General features: G+C 36.5%; 1 protein-coding gene across 7 annotated transcripts in view; it reads right to left on the minus strand.

Annotated features, from left to right (window-relative positions):
- Positions 1 to 27241, minus strand: part of LRBA (LPS responsive beige-like anchor protein) — a 512136-nt gene that overhangs the window by 401589 nt on the left and 83306 nt on the right. For all 7 annotated transcript variants that reach the window (XM_036031880.1, XM_036031882.1, XM_036031879.1 and 4 more), the window contains 9 exons: positions 24134 to 24257; positions 23654 to 23846; positions 10778 to 11845; positions 9618 to 9796; positions 8609 to 8762; positions 8058 to 8238; positions 4650 to 4777; positions 4066 to 4173; positions 899 to 1058 (listed from right to left, as the gene is read on the minus strand). In XM_036031880.1, the coding sequence (XP_035887773.1) occupies positions 899 to 1058; positions 4066 to 4173; positions 4650 to 4777; positions 8058 to 8238; positions 8609 to 8762; positions 9618 to 9796; positions 10778 to 11845; positions 23654 to 23846; positions 24134 to 24257 (2295 nt within the window). The remainder of the gene's footprint in view (positions 1 to 898; positions 1059 to 4065; positions 4174 to 4649; positions 4778 to 8057; positions 8239 to 8608; positions 8763 to 9617; positions 9797 to 10777; positions 11846 to 23653; positions 23847 to 24133; positions 24258 to 27241) is intronic.

A 27241-nucleotide genomic window follows, 5' to 3' on the forward strand; every position in this document is an offset into this window, starting at 1 on the left:
GAGCCATCCCAGCTGAGGCACTAAAGACGTTCGTAGAAAAACCATCTCAGACTTCCCAACACCAGCAAGTGTCATCTGGGGCAGGGATGAATCATCCCAGCCATACCCTGTCCAAATGAAACCCACAGAATTGTGAGAAGAAGCCTGAAAGCGTGGAGGTTCCAGCCACTAAGTTTCAGTGTGATGTGTGACACAGCGGGGCGTAACAAAAACACGGGGCCTTCCTTGCCCTCCAGGGTGTATTCTGAACACAGAACCCTGAGTGTAACTTATAAAAACATGGTAAAGACAGAAGTCATTTGTAACTCCTACACTCAAAACCCTGCAGTAATCCCCCATTTCCCTCAGAGTAAACATCCACCCCCATTTCTCCTGGTATTTTTCTGTTTGACTTGTCTTAATCCAACCACCTTTTAAAGTACTACACAATGTATTTATTACATGTGCTTATTCTCTATCTCATCTCACAAGGATATAAGCTCCATTAAGACAGATGTTTTTTTCTTTTGGTCATGAATACACCAAGTACCCAATAGGTACCAAATGAATATTTATTAAATAAATAAATAGCCTCCATTGGGTGGCAGCTATTTCTACATTCAATAGTTGCTTTTCTAACTATGCATTGTAACTACTTCCATAACTCCAATTATTACTTGAATTGCGGGTAACATCTTCTCACCTTTTAGTCAAATAGTTTGTTTAAAGAATAGAAGTAAGATCCCAATTGCAACTAACTACATGGTAATTAAACTATTTAGTCATTAACAAAAATAAGTGTATGCTCTCTCTTTCTGTATAAATGGATTTCAATTCCAGAATCAATATTTTAACCACTATAAGTAGGTAACGTTTCACTTGAATTTTGGATACCAGGAAATGAAATGCAGAAACTTACCAGGAAGTGATAAGGTCCCACTTTCACTCCCAGATTCCTTAAATGGCTGGCTACGCCTTTCATTCTGAGGTTCCAAAATGTCTCTGTACTTCGAGACCATAAGAACAGAGATAAAGTATACTACAGCCAAGGCTAAAAACTGAGCTTGTTTGCTATCCTCCTGGGGAAAAATAAAAGTATTTGATCACACCACTACTAAATAACATGTCAGTTTTATTTTATATGACAATATTTAAGTATCAAACATGTGAATAAATCTTTTAATATGTGCAGAAAATAAATTCAACTGAACAAAAATCAGACAAAGTATTTTGGGAAAATGCCTGTAAACAAGAGGTTTTTCCTTGTGAAACCTGCAAAGAGAAAAGTGCCTTTTTTAAAAAGTAAATCACCCTGAAGACATATGTCTTAATATACTTTATAAGAGTAATCAAAAAGTGATGTTCATTATATATGAACAAGTATTTTTACTTCTAATCATAAAAACTAAAATGCATAAAATAATAAAATAATAGTTTTCCTAAAAGACAAACATTCAAGAGAAAAAAGTAAGATCGTCAAACACAGAACAGGATGCCAAAGGAATTAGGAGTATGTTAACTAGCAGAAAGGACCAAGTATCAGACTGAAAATACAGTGTACACAAAAAAGGAAAAACTAAATTAACCTCAGAAAGAGTTCCAGCCTTCATCCTAAAGACTCCAGTCACCTACGCATCTGTACACCAACAACCTCTCTCCCCAGTCAAACTCCCCATCTCCGAAGGGCCCCTCAACACATCACTATTTCATAACTTTTCAAAAAATTAATTTAAGAGAAAAAACTCAAACTTGTCCACCAAATCTTGAAAATTAACAGTATTTTGAGTAGCAGGGAATGTTGAGGTAAGGGAAACAAAGAATACTGATGCTCAACAGATAAATAAATGGAAACGAATGGTACAAATGAAACTAAAAATTAATAACTAGCATCAAAGTTTGGATACAATCAATTTCAAGGAAAAAATAAGGTATCAGGCTCTACTTGAACACATCCACTTGACACAATAAGACGTATTTGTAATCTGACAAGAATCTACGGCACTTCTGAAGTTCTTGTGTAAGGATTATTAATCTTGATCAAAAAGATAAATGCGGTGTCCCCTCTATTATCAACCATCCCTCTTCTCTAGACAGGCCTGTGGTCCTCCGCCACGCCATCCTGTCGTCTGTCACAACTGCTGCTAATGACGGCAATGTGAACAATGCAGACAAATAACTCGCTTGTCTTGACTTCTTAATCTGCCGTAAATTATTTATGCCCACCTGAATCCTTATTTACCCACTTAATATGCCCAATGCTTACCAACTAAACCCCTGAAATAAACTGTAGCTGTCGTTTATTGAATATTGACTGGGAGCCAGGCACTGTGCTATGTATTTCATATATATATTCCTTAACCCATTTGAACAAAGTAAGGACTAAAGAAGTAATTTTCTTAAGCTATACAGCAAGTGAAAAAGCATACGTAAACTCAGATTAGCGTGATTAAATACCTAAGCTCTTAACCTCAGGGCAATAATTTCTTTATATCCTCAATCCTAGGTCATTTCTTTCTTCACCATCAAAGTTTGCTTTTGCTAGAAGAGGCTCTGAGATAAGATTTGGGGACTAAGACCTTTTCTCTTTGCTAAAATGCCTATAAGGTGATTATATATCTTTTATAATTACAAAAAATTTTTTAAATATTTATAACTTTAAGAAATAACAACATAAATAGGAAATAGTCTAATTCTCTCTCCAAATATCATGATATAATACTTGTCAGCAAGTTCCAAAGACCCATATCATACAGTGCCAGAGTGAGGAGTTTTGATTTTAAGTCCTATGAGAAGACATTAAAGAAATTTTAAAGCCAGAGAGTTATATCATCTAGTCTAAATTTTTAAAGATTACCCTAGGAAATACAAAGTTATGGGGGCAAGAGACTTAACACCTGCTTAAGAAAAGAGAATGGGAAAAGAAGGAAGCAGCAATATTTGGTTCCAAAATGAACCAGCCAGTGGGTTCTGAAGAAACAAAACTTGATGGTTTCTTAATTAAAGGAATAACAGCAGCTACCAAAAAGAAAAAGAAGAAGAAAAATGAAATCTAGGGAGGCAGTATAATCAAATGGTTAAGATCAAAATTTCAAGAATCAGATTGCCTAGGTCCTTGACTTCCACCTTTTATTACTTGTGTAATGTTAAGCAGATTTTTTAACTTTATACTATTATCTTCTTCATAGGATTACTGGGTAAATTAAGTGAGATAATACAGAGCATCCAGTTCTGGGCTTAATACACAACAAGTGTTCAGCAACTACTTGCTACACTATTAACAAATTATATCCGTGTATAAAACTTAGTGAAGACCTCAAGAGAGGACTAAATCCCCAGAAGGGAGATAATTAAAAGCTGAAGTTATAAAGTTTACAAAAAACGTATGCAATATACAGCATCTAGTACTTAACACACAGTAACTGTTCAATGAATATTAACTAATGACTATACTCAAATCTTGGTGAGTAGGATCACAAATGATTTTTATTTTCATATTTATACTTTCTCATATGATTGAATAATTTCCATATGAAATCTGACCATATATCAAAATCACCTAAAATAAAACTTTTTCATCTTTAAAAAATTAAAACCACCACACACAGCAATTCATTATGTGCCATTACATCAAATTTACATTCCTTTCAGGGGGGGAAAAAAAAAACAATATTCAGTAAAATACGGGCCAGTCAGACTGTGAGCATTGCCTCCCTCACAGAGCACGACTCGGAGCTCAGACGGCCGGGTCTGAACCCTACCGTTTCCCAGCTCCAGCTGCTTGACCCAACTACTCAAGCTCTCTGGGCCTCCGATTCATCCTTTATAAACTGGAAACTACAAAAGCACACAACTATAATAATATGTTCTTCTTTTTAGTATCACTACTCTGATATATTAGCTCCATTTACATAGATGAAACTTTCCAATATTCTATGATTCTATAATCATTGTCAAAAAACTGGTTTCTAGGCCTTCTCTCTACTCAACTATTTCACATCACAAAGAGTTTTCATTCTCAATACTTCGGAGCCTGGAAGGAAATACATTTCGGCTAAGAGATTATGTGAAAGAAACACTGTAACTTACGATGTCTCTGAAGACAACTGCCCTAAGCCGATTAATATCCATGTCTTGTAGGAGCCTGTCAAAATCTCTCACTGGAGATATACCACCGGTTACAATATCCACTGGACTCTAAGACAAAAAACGTATATACATTACACAGATGTAAAAAAAAACAAAACATGGTATTCCAGGAATCAGAAAAACAAGGATATAACTACTTGTTTTTCCTACTTCTCCCTCTCTTTTTTTTTTTTGGATGTTGAGTTAGAGGTGGGGGGTACAGAAAGAAGCTATACAGGAAAAAACAAACTTCATGCTAACTCACCAAGTACACGAAATACAAATTGACATATTTGAAGGAAAAAGGTATCGTAGACACAAGGAAAGTAAACATTTGGAAAAGCAGACAAGATTAAGTATAAGCAAATCTTTACTGTATATTTAAATACAAATATTTGAATGTTATGCCCACAGACTAAAATAACTATTTTAGGACCTCTGTCAGATTTATTTAACTTTACAGTGAAATGAACAAATAAATTTAAGACCTTAATCATAAAATAAGAGCACACTTCTTTGCTTAATTAATGATTCTGCATGCTTACCTTCGCCGCAGATTTGCCCGTGGGAATCAGGCTGTGCACTGCTTTCTGGCCTTTGGCTGCATCTCCTCTCATTTTCATTTGTGAGTGCTGCTGACATTCTAAGCAATTCCGGACTGCCACTGCACACACTTATTTATTTTAAGGAAAAGAATGGGTAAGAAAAGAAAATTGTATTCAAGATTATGGAACTGATAAAAATCACCTATCCAATACGATTTACATAAGATGTTATTTAAAACAGATTACCTTCAGCAAAGCCCTAAAACGCCCCTGGACTTTCTCACCTACTGTTTGTTTTCCGACTTTGGGAGCAACTCTGTTAGGGGCCACTGCTAAGAGGGCAATCAATTCAAGAATCTTAACAGGCTGCTGTTTCTTAGACCTCACCTAAACTACTTGCAATGATCTTTTTATTAAGAAACAGATAGGGGAAAAGAGCACTGAAAGAGATGCACAAGAAAACAGAAAGCAAGGTCCTGGCTGGTATGGCTCAGTCAGTTGGAGCATCATCCATAAACCAAAGGTCACGGTTCAATTCCTGGTCAGAGTACCTGCCTAGGTTGTGGGTTGGGTCCCTAGTCAGGATGCCTACAGGAGGCAACCAATCAACATTTCTCTTCCTCTATCTCTCCATCCCTCCCTTTCTCTCTAAAATCAATAAGCATGTCCTCGGGTGAGGATTTTGAAAAAAAGCAAATCCAATTGCATGAACTAGTTTAGGAAAATAACCTATTACCTTCATTAAAGTTAAACAGTTAAACTGGAAACTTGTGTGTTTTTCTTATAATGTATTATTACAGCATGATATTAATACAGCAATAGAGTATAGCATGTATAAGGGATATTTACAGGGTCTACACTTTACTGGCTTTCATTACAACTGCTTAAAGGGTGAAAAACATAAAAGAGACTAATTACAATGTAGTTCAAAGTTACTTCTCTATTATCTCACCAACGGGGCAGCTAGTTATTTAGAAATTCATTTTGAATTTTAAATGATGAAGTAGGTAATGCACAACTGACTGTTAATTGTTGACATCATGTAATCACCTCAATTTCCAACCAGATCAGTAGCACTCAAGGAATCTGATCAGAACAAGAGTGGGAGAGCAAATTAGGAACAAAACAGTCAACTTAAGTGGGCACTTTAAGTACTACCATGACTATACAGCTATAGACACAAAATTGAGAAAGAGTGGAATTCAGAAAGATTCCAAAAATGAGCACCAAAGTTGGAGAAAAGGAAGGGAGGGCAGGAGAAAGAAAAGGAGGAAGAAGAATGGAATACAGCTGTCAAATTTGGAACCAGGCCCAGGAAAGGGACTTTAGGGCCGCTTTCGGCACGGGTGACACAAGATCAAGTCTGGGTCTGCACCACGGTGTTTATAACCACAGGCTGCCCACCCTAGTGCAGCCAGCCTCAGGAGTGCAGGTTCCTTCAGTGCTGCCCTCTGACCCTCCTTCCCCCAACTTCAGGGAAGAACGGGAATAAGAAGACCAGGGATCACAAGCTCACCATACTCTCCTGAGTGATCTTGGACAAGCTCCTTTCTGAGTCTCATGGCCACGTACAAAAGAAAAGATGGTGCTGAGGGAAATCGAATTTCTCTTTATTTTTTCCTACAGCTCTGGAAATGAGGGCAATACAATATTCCCTAGCTTCCGAACCTAAAGCTTCTTGAGTATAGCAGAGCCCTGCTACTGTATCCTCGGATTTTTAAGTCTAGAAATGTACTCTATTTAGGAAAGTGTTCAGATTTTTTAACTGGTATAACAAAAGCAATGGAGCCTAAATATTTTAATTATATTACCAATAAAAAGATTTAAGGAAGTACACTGTAACAGAGAAAGAGTAGAAACACTAAACAAACTTCTATATTCACATTCCAACTTCACCAATAGGCATTCTGAATTTCAGTAAGTTTCCTATTTTCTATGATCTTGACTTTCCTCAAGAAAAAAAAAAAAGAATGCTGATTCACCATGAAAATCAACAATAATGACAACAACAGTAGTCAGTAAATGGTAACTTGTTTTCTTGTGCTCACCACTTAAGTCTGTTACTTAAAACTTTAAAGCTTCCTAAAAATTGTTACACCAAGTTCATTAGAACACACTAAGTTGAAAAGTACTCTGAATACCATTTTGAGTACGACTCATCATTGTACCAAAACACACTAAGTGCAAGTGTATCTCAGTTTACGTAACACATTCTTACTAAATTTGGGAAAATACTTCATTAATGAGACTTTCCACTCCTAACGTTATGTTTTCATAGATGCCTTATTTCCAATCTATCTCCAGAAGCCATACATGTAATGGTTTTGTTTCCATTTCTGGTCCCCCCTCTCCACCTGCTTCTCCCCATTTAATAAGCAAATCATGAACCAAGTCTCAGTATTTACAACTGGATATGGGAAACCTTCTGCGTGAAGAAAAACAACTTTTTGTTCACCTAACGAAGCCCTTAACACTAAAAATTCTTTTCCTGCATTTCACCTTTCCCCTAAGGGAGAATGCCTCCAGGAGAAGAACGGAGATTTAACAATTTAATTACCTGCTTTAACCAATTACCACAGCCGATTTGGATAAAGGCTGTGCTTGCATGATGCCAGTTTACAACCTTCCTACTCAAGTGTATTGGTAAGAGAAGCAACATCAACATCGCCTGGACTTCTTAGACAAGGTTAAGCCACATCCCAGACCCATATAAGCTAAACTGCATTTTAACAAGATCCTCCCTGGTGATTTGTAGATATAGATTATCTTTTTTTTTCTTTAAGTAACTTTGTATTTTTCAATTGCAGTTGAGAAATAATGTTAGTTTCAGGTGTACACCATAGTGATTAGACACTGAGATAACTTTCGAAGCAATCCCCCTGTAAGTCTAGTGACACTGTGCACAGTCATTACAATATTGCTGACTATATTCTCCGTGTCGTGCCCCACGTCCCTGTGACTGTCTTTATAATGGCAGTTTGCACATTACCTGGGACTTGTGGGAAAGACAATTTGAGGCCTCATTCCAGGCCTATGTAATCTAATCTGCATTTTAACAAGATCTTCTCTGATGATTCATGTGTATAAGCAACCTTTTTTTTTAATTTGAGAAATACTAGATTAGAGCAAAAAAAAATAATTAAGGAAGGAGGGGCAATGTTGACCAGAATTAATGTAGTAGATTTTTCAAAATATGTCCTTCCATCTTCTACCCAACTTGTCAAACTACTACTACAGCATAGTACACACACAGTCCTTCACTCTCTACAAGTTAAAAAGGTAGCAAGTGACAAAATGACTACCACACATTTGCCCAACAAGAGGAGAGAGATAATATTCAATTTACTTCAGCTGGATTACTGAAAATGTTTCAAGTAAATTCCTAACTACTGGGTCTTAACAGCTCACCTAGTCGGAGACACTGCCGCAGAATTCCTCCAGATGACATATTTTTTTCAGCTTCTATTTCAGTAAAGCCAAGAGAACTGGCAAATATGAGCACATCCACAAGGCTGATCAGCCTCTGCAAAAATGTCACAGAGGCTTCTATTGAGAGGCCCTGAGTAGGTTCGATATTCTCCAGCTCGTGCTGTAGGGAATAAAGTATGACAATTACCTCTGTATTCTGATAAAAATCTAATTTCTATTAGATACATCCCCTAAAGCTCTAAATTTTATAAAAAGCCAGGCTTTCAGAAATCTAGTACCACAGAGTGATTTCCTTATCATTTCATCTAAAAAAGGCAAAGGGGACATACAGGTGCGACATGTCAATCCTGTTATATGCACTAGCTGACACATCCCTAAGAAAGCAACATTCCTTTTAGTCCTTTCATTCCTATTGCTTTCGATTTACAGCACCTAGAATGCATAGTAACCACCACATTCAAGTTTTAATCAACAAAGATGCATAGAAGTCACGTTTTCACACCAATTTTATATAGTAGTTAAGTCCTTACTGTAGCCGATGTAGCAGCTGAAAGCAATGGCAGTATCCCCCCACAAGCCATGACCATATTGTCCATCACTTGAGAGATGAGATGAATTGTGTTGTGTACAAAGATGACATTATCACTGCTATTCACGAAGTCCATAACTGTCTTTGTTGAATGGCTGTCCAAAGATAAATGATGTTTACTGATAAAGCTAAAGAAAGGAAATCACAATTTGCCTACTTGAGGGGAGGGAGGATAAGAAGGTGCTTTTGCTTCCTCTTGAAAGCTGAGTAAGATAATGACGCAGCAGGCATATGGGGGTGTATGCTTCCTCAGAAGGTGCAGACCACTCCATGCCAGCAGTCACTATCCAAGCCCTTTGTCAGTGCTGAAACATAAATACTATTCATCTGACACTTGATATAAAAAGTTGAACTAAATTATCCCTAACTGGGGACAGAACTCAGAAGCCATGTGGCAAAAATTAAGAGGTAAATGGTGCTAAAAGTGCTAACGAAAATGAATTTTCTACTAACATTTTCTTAGATGATGCCATAAAATGCTTCTAAACAGAATAAAAGTAATATACAATTAACAATAAACAAATTAGGCTCTTTTAAAGTCCTAAATCATACAATCAAGGATAATCCAAAAAACAGAATTTTTTATACCAAAAATTCACGGTAGAAGTGAATATTATTCTTAAATCCCAATTTTTCTACTTCTACAAACAAACCCACTTGGTAGATCTACTCCCAGGTGAATTACATGCTGTAAAATATGCTATAGAAAACAAATGTTCACCAAATTTTCTTAAAAGAAAAAATTTTCAAATTTTTGTAATCCAGATACGTTAACTCATTTTTATAATGGAAAATAAAAGCTAATTCAGTAAAACCTTACCATAGAAAGAATTTATATTCTACTTTTTAACTAAATAACTGAAATTAATTGCAAAACATTAACTATGTAAACTTCTTTGAAAATAAAGGCTGAAGTTTACACATCTTCTGTAACAAACATATGGACAAACCTTCTCCACATCTGTATGTCTGTTTCTATTGAAAATAGCAGATCAGTGAGCAAACGCTGATGCATCAGAGACCATCTGAACTCGGGAATACGAAACACAGTGGATCGTGAATCCCTCCTCTGCCCACTAAGAGCATCGAGTACTGCTCCTTGCCCGGACTGCTCCTGTTGTCTCGACGTCTGATACAGAAAATTAAAAAGAATAGTAACAAAATTAGTTCCATTTCAAAGGATGGCATTAATAAGTAATTTAACAGCTTCTATGCAATTCATCTAACAAATAGATTTTAAGATACTAAGGAACCAAATTAGAGAAAATTACTAATGAGAAATAACAATACTGTAATACAGTTAAAGCAATTATCAAATATACTAAACTACCCCAATTCAAAATAATCAGCTTGGAACCATGTTAGTATTACCACCAGCTAATGTAGCATTGTATAATGGAATTCAAGGGGTTGTTTGCTTTGAATAAATATTAGCATGAAAGAAAGCAGTATCGGGTTTATAAACTGGCTGGAATTGAGAACAAACAAAAAAGGCAGCAGAATACAGAATAAATCAATGAAATAGGAAGGAGGGAGAGAGAAAAAGAGTCTAGAATGACGTGGGAAATGAATATGCAACCAACCACTGTCTCATGAGCACTCCTGAGATACTGGGAAAGGAGAAAGCTGGGACTCTCTGATCTCACAAAAGTGCCTCCCACTTACAAAATAAACAGGCTTCATAGAATAATTTTAAACCAACATACTTCGTATAAAAACTGTACACTAGCAGGTAGTTCTGCAGGAGTGTAATCCTAGATTTTGGAAAAAAAAAAAACAACACTAATGTGCACATTGTGTGTGGGTTATCAAATAAAGGGTAAAAGGCAAGCAATACCAATGTCTGCTTTATAAACTAAAATTATGCCAATCATGAAAATCAGGAGTAGTAACTTTTGGTGATGCTGTGGTGAAAATAATAAAAGCTGCCATTGAATGAACAAATACGAAAAGCCAAATGCTGGGCTAAAGAAATACAATCTTTACCTTCATCGCATTTATGTAATTGCACATGGGATACAACTAAATCCAACATAAAATAAAATGTAAGCATATACACTTGCCCTATTTTAACTCATGCAAATACATTCCCAGAAGACAACATAATCACCTCAGGCACAGGCTGAAGAGGCTGAGATGCCTCCACACTGGTGCTGGCCTTCAGTTCCAGTCTCTCAGTATCTGTGGCAACACTGGAAACATCCAACTTGGCGATCCTCTGCTCACAAGCAGTAGGAGACTCGCAGGCGCTACCCTGAGCATTGTTAACTAACACTTTGGTTTCTCTAGCCGAGCTAGCTGTCTTCTTCCCTTCCTCCGGCACCTGACCAGGGTCTGACGGCACAGCTGCCTGGGAAGCAGCAGTGTCTGGAGAGGTAGCTGAGGACCCTGATGCTGTCATAGTCGAGATTCCAGAATCTTTGGAATCCTGAGTTTCAGTATCAGTTTGCTTCTTACTTACAGTTTCCTCCTCTGGCAGTACTGATTTTTGGTCATTACTGAACGTGTCCAGTGTTTCCCCGGCTTCCGTTGCACCTGGAGACACACAATTCTCCTGAAGCTCTATGGGTAGACTGGCTCCCTCCGTGGGACTGGAGTCTACCTTCAGTTCTACGTAATCATCGTCGTCTTCCTCCTCCACTGCAGACTTATCCAGTAATTCTGGAGCCTCGGAAGCATCCTCTTCTGAGGGAGAACTTCCTGAAGTGGTTACTTCACTGACCGTCGGATCTTTGCCAACTGTCTTCAGAGTATCAGAGGAAACATCCTCCCCTGCTTCTATTATGTCAGGAGATAATTCTAAATCAGCAGCATTATTTGTTTCACTTCTCAATGTTTCCTCTAAAGGAACTTCATCCAGTAACTCCCGACTTTCTTGCCCAGGTTCCCTTCCTTCATCAGACGTATTAGGAGTTTGCAGTTTAATGTTGGATGCCGAGTCCGCTGAACCTGTCTCTTCAGTCCTTGAGTTTTCATCATTATCTCTGATGACACGAGGAGGCACAGGAGAGCCCTTCGTGTCTGACTGTGGGGATCCTCCGGAAACACTGACATCCCCACCAATGCCAGAGACGGCCTGAACTGAACTCGAAGGGCACTGCCCTATATCTTCACCCATATTCTGCTGGTGTTCTCTAAATATATTAGCGAGGTTTTCTTTGTGTATTTCAAAGGTGACCTAGATGAAAGACATATACTCAGTCAAAATATGCAAAAGTAAACAAAGCGTGAAGAACATAAAATGAATATAAACTTTTTCAAAAATACTGTTTCTGTAAAGCAACAAAACAATTTTCCTGTAACATTCTTATAAAACTATAAGTAAATCCCAAAATTCTAAACAGTAAAAAAATAATAATAATTGATGCATGACATCAAAACACAGTAAGAACGTAGCTACTTAGACTATCCTTAAAGATGCATAGGAAAGGAAAACACTCTTCTACTGGCCTCTATTAACCTACTACACCTTGTGCCAGGATCTAAGTATGTACCATTGCGAAGCACTTGGTGAACTAGGTAATACATTGTTTCAACAGCAATGAAAACTTGTTTCCCCGTGATTTATCCTCAGCAGTGATTAAAAACTATCAATTAATTATATTCACAATTAGAGCAGCTCTCCATATATTAAGCTACTAAAATTTCTCACTCAGCTAAAAAATATGAATTCTTTTAGCAGTGAAGATAAAATTCAATGCTTCACTAAAGGTCAAGCATAATTTCCAAAGTCTGAACTGGTCATGAAGAGTCTGAAAGTTCCCGTTAATCCACCCACGGAGCTCTTCATGCCCCGTGTACACGAGTGCCTGCCACGTACTCAACACTGTGAACATCCCCATATCATGCTTACCCCTTTACCCAACTAAATGGAAAACAAACTGATTAGAGGAAAAGCATAAAAGAGTGCTGTGGTTTTTAATGTCTAATGTTTACTGTTGTCTACCTTTGCAAGTTATCTTACAGCCAACCACTATGTGATTGCCACTGGTGTTTCAATGAGAAATGCCTCAGAAAGTTACAATGCCCTGTGCAGCTGGTATTTACGTGACTTGTGCTCCTTAGGTGATACTTGTATCAACACAGAAATGATCTCCCAAAAATCAGTTTCCCAAATAAACTGATCCTTTAAGAAATCAGATCATGTCTCCCCTCTTACTCACAATCCTCTAATGGCATTCACTCACTCGGAACAAAATTCAGAATCTCGAGTGCAGTCTCACACATTCTGTACTCACCTAAGGAGCACCAGTCACGTAACTATCACCCACACAGTGATTTTGAAAACAGATCATTTATTTCTACAATAGCCAGGGTTTTAGAATGAATTCAGTTGTCAGTAATCATTTGCTAGTACTTTAATCAAATTAAGGATTTTTAAAAATTTTTATTATAAAATTTATCAATCAATCACTTGCTAGTTCTGCCTCCCAGGGATGTCTTGCCTGGGGAGCTTTGGAACCATCTCTGTAGGAATTTTTTTTCCAAAGATTTTATTTATTTATCTTTAGAGAGGGAAGGGAGGGAGAAAGAGAGAGAGAGAGAGAGAAACATCAGTGTGCGGTTGCTGGGGGTCATGGCCTGCAACCCAGGCATGTGCCCTGACTGGGAATCGAAGCTATGACACTTTGGTTCGCAGCCCATGCTCCATCCACTGAGCTATGCCAGCCAGGTCTGTAGGAATTTAAAAGCCTAGATATTTGACTCCAAAATGTCAAAAATGTATAAGAATATTAATTTTTCTTTTGGATAAAACCAGTACACATATACAATGGGTTGTACATTCCTCCCATTTGTAGTCAAGTTTGTTCTGAGCAGTGCTTTGCCTTTCCTAAGCAAACCAACTTCTTTACAGTTTCTTCTGTACATATGAATATTAAAATAGCTTTTAAAATGCTGATGTCGATTTTTTAAATTTCCCCTTCATGTACTCCAATAGCCTAAAAGCAAAATGGCAAATAAGCAATTATCATTACTGTTATCTTTTTGATACTGTTTTCCTAATGGTATTTGTGACTGATAATTCCTAATTAATTACCCGATATTGTTCTAAATTACCCAGCTAAAAGACTAGTCATTAATCTTCACAATCATTTGATAGCTAATCTATAGCTGTTTGCAATGTTTGGAAAGCACTTCTACAAACTACTAGGTATAGACTGGTGAACAAATAACTGTGACATTTCTTTTGCCATTACTTTCAACTTATTTAGCACTCAAATTTACAAATTAAGAGATAAAAGATGAGGACAATACATCAAAAAATTAACATTTTGATGATATATTTAAAATTTTTTAACCTATGAAAATTTAGACTTTTAAATGTTATGCAATGTTTAGGAACAGGCTTTTTCCTTTTTAAGCAAATGCATCTTTTTCACTGTGTTTTATTTTCCTATAAAAACACAAGCTGACTATGACATGCTAACTTCTAATTCTTAGGTTACCAACCTTCCCACAGTTGATACATGAGACACACTTTAAAAACAGCAGAATCTTCCCTGATGGGGTGGTATCCATAAGCATAGCTGGAAATGATTACCACCACACAACATATTTTTACAAAGACACGGATCTAACACCTTGTACAAAAATGGTATAAGGTCACAGATATAATGGTTGCAATCAAATTATAAATATTTGTTTTCAAAAATTCACTGAACTGTTGTACGCAAAGTGCCTTGTTTACACATATAAATACTGTGGTTCAAACCCAACGTCTCCAACACTACCCTAACACATCCTGAGTAGAGGAAAATCAGAATGAAGCCTAAGCTATACAAAGAAAGCCACCTAAGAGCATTAGTTATGAAAATAGCTTAAGTTCAAGATCAAAGGGGAAAAAATCCCATGAAGGAAACAAGTCATATACATAGTAAGATATATGTTCATCATGTCATAAACTTGACACTTTTTGAACAGGTAATATATTTTGATGGGGTCAGGAAGACAGCACCCCAAATCAGCATGTTGGTATACTGAATATTTTAAGATGAAGGAATTTGAGAAACGGCAGGTGCAGGAAGGACTCAGACCTCTCCATCCTCCCCTGAAGCAGGTCACAGATTTAAAAAAATATCACTGCAACCAATTTTTCCAAATAAAACTTTGGAGAATGCCATAATATCAAAAGCAAACTTAAATCACGTATCCAATCACACCTTCCTAGAATTACAAATGGTCTGAGAGCATCTGACATTAACTGCATCAAAGCTACAGCTTTCACTTTTAACTTTGCTTCTCCATAATGATACACTACATATACACCTAATAACATGCAGCCATTAAAATTCCTGTAAGGAAACAACAAAATAAAAACCAAAAAGATCAGACTCACACAAACAGAGATCAAACAAATGGCTGCCAGAAGGGAAGTGGGTGGGAGGTAGTCAAAAAGGCTGAAAATGTTGAGATTTTATTACTTAATATACTTGAAAAATAAAGTAATATTGGTTTTGAAATTAAGAAGAAAAATGGGAATATAATCAATAATCTTTGATAAGTTTGCACGGTGATAGAATTAGTGTGATGATCATACTGTAAGGTATATAAATGTCAAATTACTACACTATAAAACTGAAACTAATACTGTGTACCAAGTCTACTTAGATAAAAATTAATTAATTTTAAAAATTGAACTACCCAATGCTAGTAAACTTTGGGGGAAACAGGTACACACCACTGGTAGCAACATACTGGGGCAGCAAGTTCTAAGAAGCAATGTGGCAGTGCCTACCAAACGCGACAAAAATATCAAAACACCTTCACACCTTGGACACTAAGCTAAGAAGGAATAAGGGAAATAAGAAAAGAAACAAGTAACTATTTCACCAATTCCTCTATTTTCCAGGTACTGAGTGAGGCACAGTGCACTCATCACTCTTTCATTTACATTTTCTAATGAGTGAATTAAGAGTCAGAGAAGTTTAATAACATGCCTAAGTTCTCCCACAGAAAGCTGAACCCAGACTGGCTGAGTCCAAAGCTTCTTTCCGCTACCACACGGTGGCTGCCCGAACACAAGCGCCGTGGACGCACGGATTTCCCCAGCAGTGCTCTAGAACAGGGGTGGGAAACCGCAGCAGCACACTAAATCCAGCTGCAGCCTGCTGTTCTCAGTAAAGCTTTATCAAAACACGCAAAAATAAAATAAAAATAAATGACATAAAATGCATGTCAGAAATATATCACTAAGTGAAATCATCGTACAGTATCACAAATACGATCACAGTTTTTGTGAGAAGATAATTGTATGTATGCATGTATGTGTATATTTATGCACGTAAGAGAAGACTGAAAAGTCTGCACCAAAATGTTAACATTAAGTCATGCACAGGTGAATGGATGACGGGTGTTTCTCAACTTGCACGTGCACACAGTTGTACTAGGTCCCGATGTCCCTACAGTGAGCATATGTCATTTACGAATGTAAAAAATGATAAACACTAGTTGGTTAAGAAAACTTAAAACTAAAGAATACTTTAGCAATTAAGCAGGAAGTGGGGACAATTCATGAAATATGAACATTTTTTATAACTCTTGAAATTTACTTGAAAAATATATAGCTTTAATATTATTATATAGACATACAAATACATGGGTATTTATATATGCCAGGTTATGGCTTGTGATTTTTTAAAACTTTTAAGAAACCACTTAGAAAATTCTAAACAAAATTGATTTCTACCTGTTTTTTAAATATATACATATATGTGTATGTATATATATGTGTGTATATATATTATATATATAAAACTTGTTTATCTTTAGGGAGAGGGGAAGGGAAGGAGAAAGAGAGGGAGGGAAACAATGGGAGAGAGAAATATCTGTTGGTTGCCTCTCACACAGGCCCCCACGAGGGACAAACCTACAACCCAGGCATGTGCCCTGACCAGGAACTGAACCAGCGATGTTTTGCTTTGTGGGACGATGCTCAACCAAGTCACACTGTTCAGAGCTCCACCTGCTTTTTATCCAACCTAAACTGTATTTTTTTCTGATATAAAATGACTTACATTTATGTTTAAGCCATTTCATCCCATTGTTAACAGCAGCTAAAGTCTTAAGATATTTCAAATAATCTAAAATAATTAAATACCTTACCCAAACTGATCCTATAGGGAAAAATATAAATCATATTGTATTTTTAACTCAAGTGAGAATAACTTTTACTTGATTATTTTAAATCCAGTATCTAAAGTTTTTAGTTTTAATATGTTTAGAGAAAAAATTTGGGGACAGTTCTCCTAATTCAGAATACATAAAATGACTTAAGTTTTAATTAAAGAGTAGAAGCATGTTAGCAGACCAAGTGAAAACAGTATTATTTAATTACTCAACTTAATGTTCCACTTGTAGCATAAAAAAGAGAAGGAATATAAATATTGAAAACCTAAAGAACACCAGAAAATAAAGGAATTAAAAGATTACTTTTAACAGGTACACCTTTGAAGCCGGGTGACCAAAGGAACCAGCACAGTGCGGTTCCCCCAGAAGAGCCTGACTGCTCACAAAGCCCAGCTCAGCTGCTGGAGGAGGGAGACACAGTGACAAACAGCTTCCCAGCTACAAAGGTGGCAGGAAATCTATCAAAGTGGACAATAAAATCGCAATTGAGTTTCTTTGGCTTTTTATAGCAGCTGAATGTATCTTAGTGTAACTCTGCAAAAGCTATCTAATTCTGCAACATTAGTTTTTTACACACCAGTTCTTTATCAAAACCATGTTGTAACTTTCAGAAATTGAGATTTAAAATGGCCGCAAAAAGGAAAAAATAACCTCACATTTCAGCCATTTCAGTATCACATTCATAAAAATATTTATAAAGCTTTATAATTAATACTTTCAGAAGAAAAAAATCTGATTCCATAAGTTCAGTAGAATTTTAACAGCATGTTACAAACTGTTTGTCTAATTAATGAATCACTTCAACTCTATCCTAAACTTCATTAAATATTGATCTGAAGAGTCTTAATGTATAAGCTGTCCATTTTATCTTAAAAATGAATGGCAAGATATTAAAATTCTAAAAATTAACATAATATTCAAATAAATTACTTCATATAACCCTTATGAAACAGGAAGGCTTTTAGTTCATAAAGGAAATTCACACAGAAATAAAACTAGAGGACACTTATTAAACATTAAAATTAAAGGTAAAAATCACAACAATCAATTTACGAGTAACTTTAAATTTTTCTGCCCCAGCTCAGTGGATTCAGTGCCAGCCTGCGAACCAACTGAACTCTAGTTCAATTCCCAGTCAGGGCACATGCCTGGGTTGTGAGCAAGGTCCCCAGTAGGGGGCATGCAAGAGGCAACCACACATTGATGTTTCTCTCCCTCTTTTTCTCCCTCCCTTCCCCTCTCTCTGAAAATAAATAATTTTTTTTAAAGTTTCATGGAACACTGGCAAGAGAAGAATGCGACACTAAGCCACATGACAGTTGAACCAATAGCCCCAAACAATGATGATGTAGCTCTTCGTTCTCCTTCCTGCAACAAATATTTAATGAGCAGCTGCCAAGTACTCAGCACTATGCACAGTTCCATGGGAGATACGAAGAAGCATAAAATCTGTCATCCCTGCTAATGAGAGCTTACAATTAACAGAAAAATAAGAAATCTCTTTTAACTAATAATATGTAGTATGAGAGGTGTTACAGAATCAAACGTGATTAAATGCTAGTGTACTTTTTCTATATCATTCATTACTGCTCTTCTTCATGAACATGACACACTTATTCCTAAGAAGAAGAAAAGAGAAGTGGAAAGGAAGATAAAGAGGAAAGATAAAGATAGAAAAGAGAAAAAAGAGGTGGGCAACTAGACACAGTGTGAAAATGAACTAAAGAGTCCACAGCATGTCTGACCAACCGAGGAGGGAGAAGGAAAGCGGAGACAAACCAGACGCAGATTTACTAAGCACAGAACAAACAGGAAAAAAGAAGTATGTTGGGGGAAGGAATAAGGTAAGGGGGATGGAATGGATGAAGGGGTGTTGGAGGAAAAATCGGAGAGAAAGACATAGAGGAACAGGAAAGAGGGAAATAGTGGCTAAAAGAAGAGAAAGAGAACAAGCGAAGAGGGAGAGAGCCAGCTAGGCAGTGATGGGGAGCAGCCACAGCCAGTGCCAACAGCCAGTGCCAACAGCCAGGGAAAGGGGTGTGGAAGATCCATTAGTCGCAGGCTGGGAAAGAGAGGAGGCAGGAGAAAAGAGGGGAAAGAAGAGGGGGAAGGAAGGTACTGGGGGGAGGGCAGGAGAGACACTTAAAGAGACAGCAAGAGAAAATTAAGTGCTGTGATTCATAGAGAATGACATCGCCCTATCGTACCAAAAACTGTCACATAGAAGTGCTTTAACTAGCAAAGTCCTGAAAAATATAAAGGATCTGGGTAGGTACAAAGGAACAAAAAGTGTAAGCCGGGAATGAACAAAAATAAAGATTTAACAAAGTATGATACATGTTAGAAAGACTAGAACCAATACAGTCAGACAGAGATTTTGGTCGAGTGAAATAGTAGGTTAGGTAAGAAATACGTTTTTTTCAAGGGAAATCTTCAAATCAAAGATCAGGTAGAAATTATTTTGCAAAAAAAATCTTATTTTTTCTAAGAAGATAAGAATAAAATGTTTATGGAGGTGACATTATATAAGTTACTTTTAGCTGAATAAATCTAGAGGAAAATAATACCTAAGGTTACTAACCATTAGAAATATCCAGAATAGAAGTGATGTGGACATGTATGAAGAATTAGAAATCATTTTTTTTTAAATTCAAAGTAGATAAAAAAACAAAACTTTACAAAAATAAGAAATCTAACACTATCAAGGGTCAGAGAGGAACAATTCTACTCCTACTTATGTATCCTACAGCAGTGCTTTTTCAAATTGGCCATAATTCCATTAGCAAAACATGGAATCTCCCAGTGGGGTGTCAGCAGCAATTTCAAACAAAAAAGAAAAAAGGAAGAGCGCATCACTACATACCAAGGTTTAATAAAGGTAAATACTGTATCATAAAACCTCTGTTTCAGGTTTGTGGAGGGAGAGGGGGTGTCTGTACATCCATAACTATTCACAATAAATTTACTGTGAGCCACAGTTTCAAAAAGTCTGAAAATGACAACTCTATTAAAACTGTTGCCTTTGATCACCGGAGTTATTCGTAACACTGAAAATGAATGAACCAAAGCTATACGTAAGAGTTTTAAAAAACCCTAAAAACATAAGGTTTGACAGAAAAAGATTGTCAAAGAAGAGTTCAACATTATGTCATTTTCATAAAACATAATAGGCAACAATAAATAATATTACTTAGAAACACACTTTTAACTTTTTAAAGAAGGAAATAACACACAAAATCCAAAGTACTGATTCGGTTCAAACGGAGTAGGGATGGGGGTGGATAGGAGAACCACACGGGCATGTTCCCACATTGGAGAGTAGAAGTTCCTCCTTCACAGCACTTCCTCAGCAGCAACCTCCAACCGGTGCACTATAATGCCTAACTATTAGGAGCACTGTCCTCTTTTCCCTTAGACTGTCAAGTTAAGAAACAACAACCGCCAACACAACGACAGTCGTCCAGTGTGAATGAATCAAAATTACACCTATTTTTTATCAGATCGGCAAAAGATGTATTTTTTTGGTGTACCGCAGCATCTTAGTAATTAATTAGTCTGTGTGTGCCATGAGATGAAAAAGACTGAAAATCGCTGCTTCGTACCATTTATGCTACACATATTATCGTGGCTGTAACTGAGTATTTTAAAAGTTGTATTCATATCACACATGAAGGGACTGGGGAACAAACCAGTGTGCTAGCAGGAAGAAGGGCAACAAAAGGATTAATACGATAAAGGACAGAGCTATAACAAAGGAAAAGTCATTGAGTATTTAATTCCATTTTTGTAATTTCAATTAACTCTGAACCTCAATTACACATATAGATATACACTTACCATTTTTAGATTAGCCCTTGATTGTTAAGGAAAGTTGAGAAACTTGCCTAAGTTTACACAACATTATTATAAATCAGAATTTAAACCCAGAACCATCCTGTCTCCATGATCTCATTACTTGCACAAACTGGTGACCAGGTATAAATATTTAGTCAGAACTGCTCAAAAGCACCTCAGACATCTCCTAGTCCAACCCCTTTATTTTGTAGATGGGAAATTCAAAGAGACCACGGTGTTGGCCCTAAACACCCCTGTGGCTTCAGCAGTTCTCAAGTTTTTTGGTCTCAGGACCCTTTACACTCTTAAACAGTACTAAGTCCCCACAAACATCTTTTATTTATATGGGGTATATCTACCACTACTTATCATACTAGAAATTAAAACTAAAAAATTACATAATTAAGAAATTTATAATTTATTAACAGTAAGTCATTATGTTAATAATATTTTTGAGAAATTTGTTTTTCAAAATAATGAGAAAAGCATTATTTCACATTTTTTTGCATCTCTTTAAATTATTGCTTAATAGAAGATTGTTGCCTTCTAATATCTGCTTTTGTATCAGTCTATTGGATTGCATTGTTTTGATGGAAGTACTATAAGAAATCCACCCTCAAACAGACCTGCAGCTAAGGGAAGGAGGGCCTCCCACACTCCCTGAAAAGGTCTCCTGGGCTCCCACGGTCTTCAGGCTACACGTTAGTTAAGGATTCCTTCTCAAAAGGTTGTATTCCCCTCACCATCCATCCTAAGGACTTGAACAGACAATTACAGCGTCTGCAAAAAGACTGAATCAACATCCACTGTTTAGAAAATCTGAAAAATCTAATTTATACTGGCACTTCCCTAACCTACAATCCCCCCAGATAAATCTGAAATCCAATCCAAATGTATATGAGGCCCAAACTCAACCTGTTTTTCCCACGGGTGTTTACAAAGAGAAAACAGTCCTAACAGAAAAATCAGTCCAGCTTCCAGCAGCCCACTACAACGGAAACCAGAGTATCTGGGAGTCAGCACAAACTAAATAAAGTGAGACAGGAGGTGGCACACAGTTCCTGCAGAGTACCAAACAGTGAATATTTCAGGCTTGGGAGCCATACAGTTTCTGTTGCAAATACTCGAGATTTGTAGCATGAAAGCAGCCATAGAATATATATAAACAAACGGGAGTAGCTGTGTTTCAATGAAACTTTATTTTCAGAAACAGGTCAGGCCATATTTGGCTGGACCCTGCCTTGGTCTAAACGAGTCAGTTCAAAAATGTAGTGGCTAAAACAAAACCACTACATGTGATTTTATAAAATCATGTTTTTGTCTTATTTAGCACTGAACTGTTCTCAAACATGAATTTTTAGTGTAGTATTTCCAATCTAAGCTCTCTTTTAACACCTTATGCTAGTGATGTACTTCCTCTCATTGAGGAATAAAGTGGTAGAGTGAATAAATCTTAGGTATGTTCAAATACGTAAAAGTTATTCAAACACATAAAAACCATATGTTTAAGAATTGACAATGTATTCCAATACAATGGCAAAATACTCCAGAGTAATAACTATAATAGTCAATAAAATGAAACATTTAAAGACATACCAAATTTATCATTCCAGTTCCTTCTACTCAATTTATAATATAATTATATATTTATATTCTTTCTGAATATAGAAAGAGTTCTTAAATAAAATACCAAAAGCATAAACCATAAAAGAAAGAAATTTTAATACATTATTTGAAATATAAAATTTCCTTAGAAGACAAATGCCATAAAACTCCTGAAATGGATAAGCCACAAACTGGCAGAGGACATTCACAAACATAGCTAGTGCATGATTAAGCCCAAGCATATATAAAGAACTCCCACAAAACAACAAGAGAAACGCAAATTAGTATTATGGTGGTATAGCATTTAAAATGTATCCAATTAGCAAACTGTTCAAACTCCAGCCATACCAAGTGATGAGATAACACGAAGCAATGAGAACTGATACATCGGTTGGGAAAAGAATTTCAACTATCTTATAATGTTCAACATCTACATCTTAAAAGTCAGTAACCCCACTTCTAGGAAGATACAGACAGAGAAACTTCCAAATACATACAAACTCTATCACAAATGCTCATCCTCTGGGAAACGGGCGAAGTCGCACCACAGAACACGGCGCAAAGGAGAAAACGAACACGAGCGCTAGCGTCAATGGGAACGAATCGCAAACGAGTGAAAACAAGAAGCGACCCAAAAATGCATTTAATATATCACTTATGTTAAGTATAAACATTCAAAATAGAGTTCTTCATTGTTTAGAGTTACATACACGTTGTTAAAAATATACAGGAGACATAGAAATAAAAAAAGTACCAAATCCAGGTTAGAGGAGGAAGAGGGAGGCTAACAAGGGCAGACAAAGCAACTGGAATAGGGCACCTAACTTCATCAACAGTGGTCAGTACATTACCGCTCAAACCTTTTTGTATGTCTGGAATATTTCATTAAAAATGTTAAACAAAAGTTATACGTAAATAACTAACTTACAGTGACTTTAGTTAAAAAAAAAAAAAAAAAGATTAGGAGACTCTTCCAAAGTGATTTTTTAACTGGCTGAAACACTATCATAGAGCAAACCTCAGCCACAGCTTTTCGGTTTCCCGAACCACTTCTCCTTGGGAAGCAACTGCTCATCTTTGAATACACTGCGCCACCTTGTGTTCAAAGCTTCAAACCACTACAAATTGCGAGTATCAGACCTGAAAATGTCTCCTTGGTAATATGCTGTTTCACGAGGTTTCACTTTAAGTTAAGCACTCATAAAAATGACATTTGAAAAAAATATGGTTTCTGAAAATATTGGAAATACTTTATGTTTCTTTTTGGTTATTTCCTGTTGTAACTGTTAACGTTTGACTTTCAGAGAATAACCTGCCTTTTTTCCCTTAACTTTAAATATACAAAGTGTTCAAATGAGTAAAAGTCAAAATTACAGAATTTAAACATTTAAAATGCTAACACTTTTATAAAGAAACTTACCTTCGAATGCGTAATTGACAAGGTGTCTACCCACACACGCCAGCCACCCCACTCATACTTGACGGCATGGTAAAGCAGGATTCTGAATATGGCGTATACCATTTCCGTTATCTTTTGCTCATCAGAATTTTTAGGATTAAAGAAGCAGAGAGAAAGCATCCACTCTTGCCACACAGAACACTGTAGCAAGCTCCTAAAAATTACAAGAGTTACATCAATCATCTGAAAAAATTCTAAAAAGTGAAAGTTCAAAACAAAATAAACAAAACACCCACCTTCATCTATGCATTGAAACGATTAACAAACGTGGTAATGAAAACTCAATTTAACTATATGGTACACTATTCACATGCCCTTAATGAAAAAAGCACATGGAAAATTCATTTCACAGTGTTTTTTTAAAGCAATTTTTGTTAGACAAATGGGCTTATTCAAACCTGGACCTGAATATTGCGAATAAATACTGCCTCATGTGCTCACCTTCTGTTTTCTCTACTGTTATTAAAAAGTTTAATCATGTCAGAAAGAAAGGCTCTGCGCACTTCCATGCTCTCCGGGCACTGCGGGGAATTTCGAAGCAGGGTTGCAATTACTTTTAGTATCTCTGAAAGACAATTCATAAACTAGTAAAAAGCCAGAACACCACAAATATTTCATGATGGAAGATCATCAAAATATTGTAATTTGTTTCATACCTGACATAAATGTGTACTAAAAACATCCTCTTTTGTGTTATTAAAAAAAATCATCATATAAAGAATGAAAACATATTCATTAGGAAGCATCCACAAACAAGAATTTTTTTTAATTTCACCATTAGGATGTTAAATGATGAATTTTAAAAGGTTATAATAAATCAAGTTAAATTATGAACAAATTAAATGACGGTAAAAATACTAAACTCTCCCTACTCTCTGCCAATTAATACTGCTGATCTTTTTAAAAAACACTATAATCAAAAATATCAGGAAAAAAGATTAAATTCACAACTTCAACAAAATTTATGGTATGCATCTACCCTTTTCTTTATCATCGTGAATTTAAAAAATAGTTTTTTTTATCCTCACCTGAGGACAGTTTTTCATTGATTGTAGACAGAGGAGAAGGGCAAAAAGAGGCGAGAGAGAAAAACATCAATAAAAGCAGATCATCATTTGGTTGCCTCCCAGACACACCTGGACTGGGGACTGCCCGTGCCCTAGGCCCCACAACCTAGGCATGCACCCTGACTGGGAACTGAACCTGCAACCTTTTGGTTACTAGAGAATGCAACAACCAACTGAGCCACACCTGCCAGGGCTCATCATGAATTTCAGAAGGTGTCAAGATTTTCTTCCATACTTTTAAAAGTAAAATTAGGTACCAAAATGCCCAAAGGAAATTAACTATTCAATACTCTGAAATAATACAAATAAAATTACTATTATAATGGTCTTAAATATAATGCGGTCTAAATTTCTTTTAAAAAGATAACCATTTTTAATTTTTATTGAATTTATTGGAGTAACATCGGTGCCTTAACTTTCTTATTCTGAACTTTAATAAAGAAATTCTTTAAAATATGTTCTTAAATAAACTTTAAAAAAGAAACAAGAGCTATAACTCTGAATTTAAAATTAAATACAAATTTTTACCCAATTAAAATTTATTTTTAATTATATTTTATTGATTATGCTATTACAATTGCCCCAATCTTTCCCCCTTTTCCCCCTCCACCCAGCACCCCCTATTCCCTCAGGCAATCCCCACACCATTGCTCAGATCCCTACGTCATGCATATAAGCTCTTCAGCTGCCCCATTTCCTCTACTGTACTTTACATCCCCATTGCTATCCTGTAACTACCAGTCTGTACTACTTAATCCCTCACCTCCTCATCCATTCCCCCACAGCTCCCTCCCATCTGGCAACCATCAAACACTCTCCATATCCATGATTGTGTTTCTGTTCTTCTTGTTTTCTTAGTTTGTTTTTTTAGATTCAATTGTTGATAGATATGTATTTATTGCCATTTTATTGTTCATAGTTTTGATCTTTTTCTTAAATAAGTCCCTTTAACAGTTCATATAATAATGGTTTGGTGATGATGAACTTCTTTATTCTTGCCTGGGAAGCCCTTTATCTGCCCTTCAATTAGAAATTCTCCATGGCCAGGTAGCCCCATTGGTTAGCGCATTGTCCCAACATGCCAAGGTTGCAGGTTTGATCCCCAATCAGGACACATACAGGAACCGACCAATGAATGCAGAAATAGGTGGAAAAACAAATCTCTCTCTCTCTCTTCCTCCTTCCCTCTCCCCCTCCCTCTCCCCCTCCCTTTCTCCCTCCCTCTCTCCCTTCCTTTCTCTCCCTAAAATCAATCAGTCAATAAAAATTTAGAAAGTCTAAGCCAGCCTTTGCCAAAGTTTTTGGTGATTCTGAAGCAGTAAGTTCAAAAGAGCAAACATGTAGACCATACAATTAATGATATTTGGGGAGCAATTTCTTAATTCTTCTAATGAAAATCCAAAATTTCTCTACCTGAACAATTACAATGATCGTGATAATCATAATGATGATGATGATGATCACAGTCAGTAATTTTTAGGCTATACTGTTGTGAGGCACTGTTTCAGAAAATACAGGTGCCCTGGCTCAGGGGCTCAGCACTGTCCTGCAAACCAAAAGGCCGCCTCGGGGCACACGCCTCGGCTGCAGGCAAGGGCCCCAGCTGGGGGCCTGTGAGAGGCAGCCGCCTGCACGTCAGTGTTTCTCTCCCTCTCTTTCTCTTCAGGGAAATTACACTTCGGAGACATGTGTCTGTTTGTAAAGCTAATACTGAAATACAGTTCCACAAACACAACTCACCACACAAAAGGTAATTAAATTTCAAAACTCTACAAACCATTTTAATGCAAGTAATCTTAAAAAGCAAGATGGAAAATGCACACTTTGTACAAGTTCTTGAGAATTCTAAGTTAAACTGTTAAGTACACTAAGTTCATAAACAACAAAGTAGGTAGTTTTCAATTTCAAACTCGGCGTTCTTAAATTGACAGTAATTCAAGATGGGAGCTAACCCCCATGGTTCACATAATTTAGCCTGACATTACTAAACAGTGCAATGAAAACTTACTGATCGTCTGAACTCACATTAAATCAAGATCTTATGCATGTAATTCTTCAAAATCTCTATATCAACATTTCCACATAGCCTAAGGTCAATCTCAAGTTAAATTCAACATCAAACACAAATAAGACTAACATTGTATCACTACCTGTGATGAAATATTCTTCGATGTGTTTCAACATCACCCTAAGGTTTTCCACATACTGTAAGCACAAAAAGGAGGGACTGGGAGCAACAGGTGCAGGTGCTGACTCCCAGGGTACGAACGTCCGGTTACTAGGTGACATTCTGAAGATGCCATATACACGTGGTGACCGCAGTTAACAAAACTGGGCTGTACACTTGAAGGTTTTTAAGAGAATAATCTTAAATGTTTCCATCACACATACACACAAAAAATTTCAACTGTGAAGAGACAAATGCGTTAACTAACCTTATTGTGGTAAATATTTTATAATATATTTATATTAAATCATTAGG

This window comes from Phyllostomus discolor, chromosome 8, assembly GCF_004126475.2.
Source record: "Phyllostomus discolor isolate MPI-MPIP mPhyDis1 chromosome 8, mPhyDis1.pri.v3, whole genome shotgun sequence".
NCBI lineage: Eukaryota > Metazoa > Chordata > Mammalia > Chiroptera > Phyllostomidae > Phyllostomus > Phyllostomus discolor.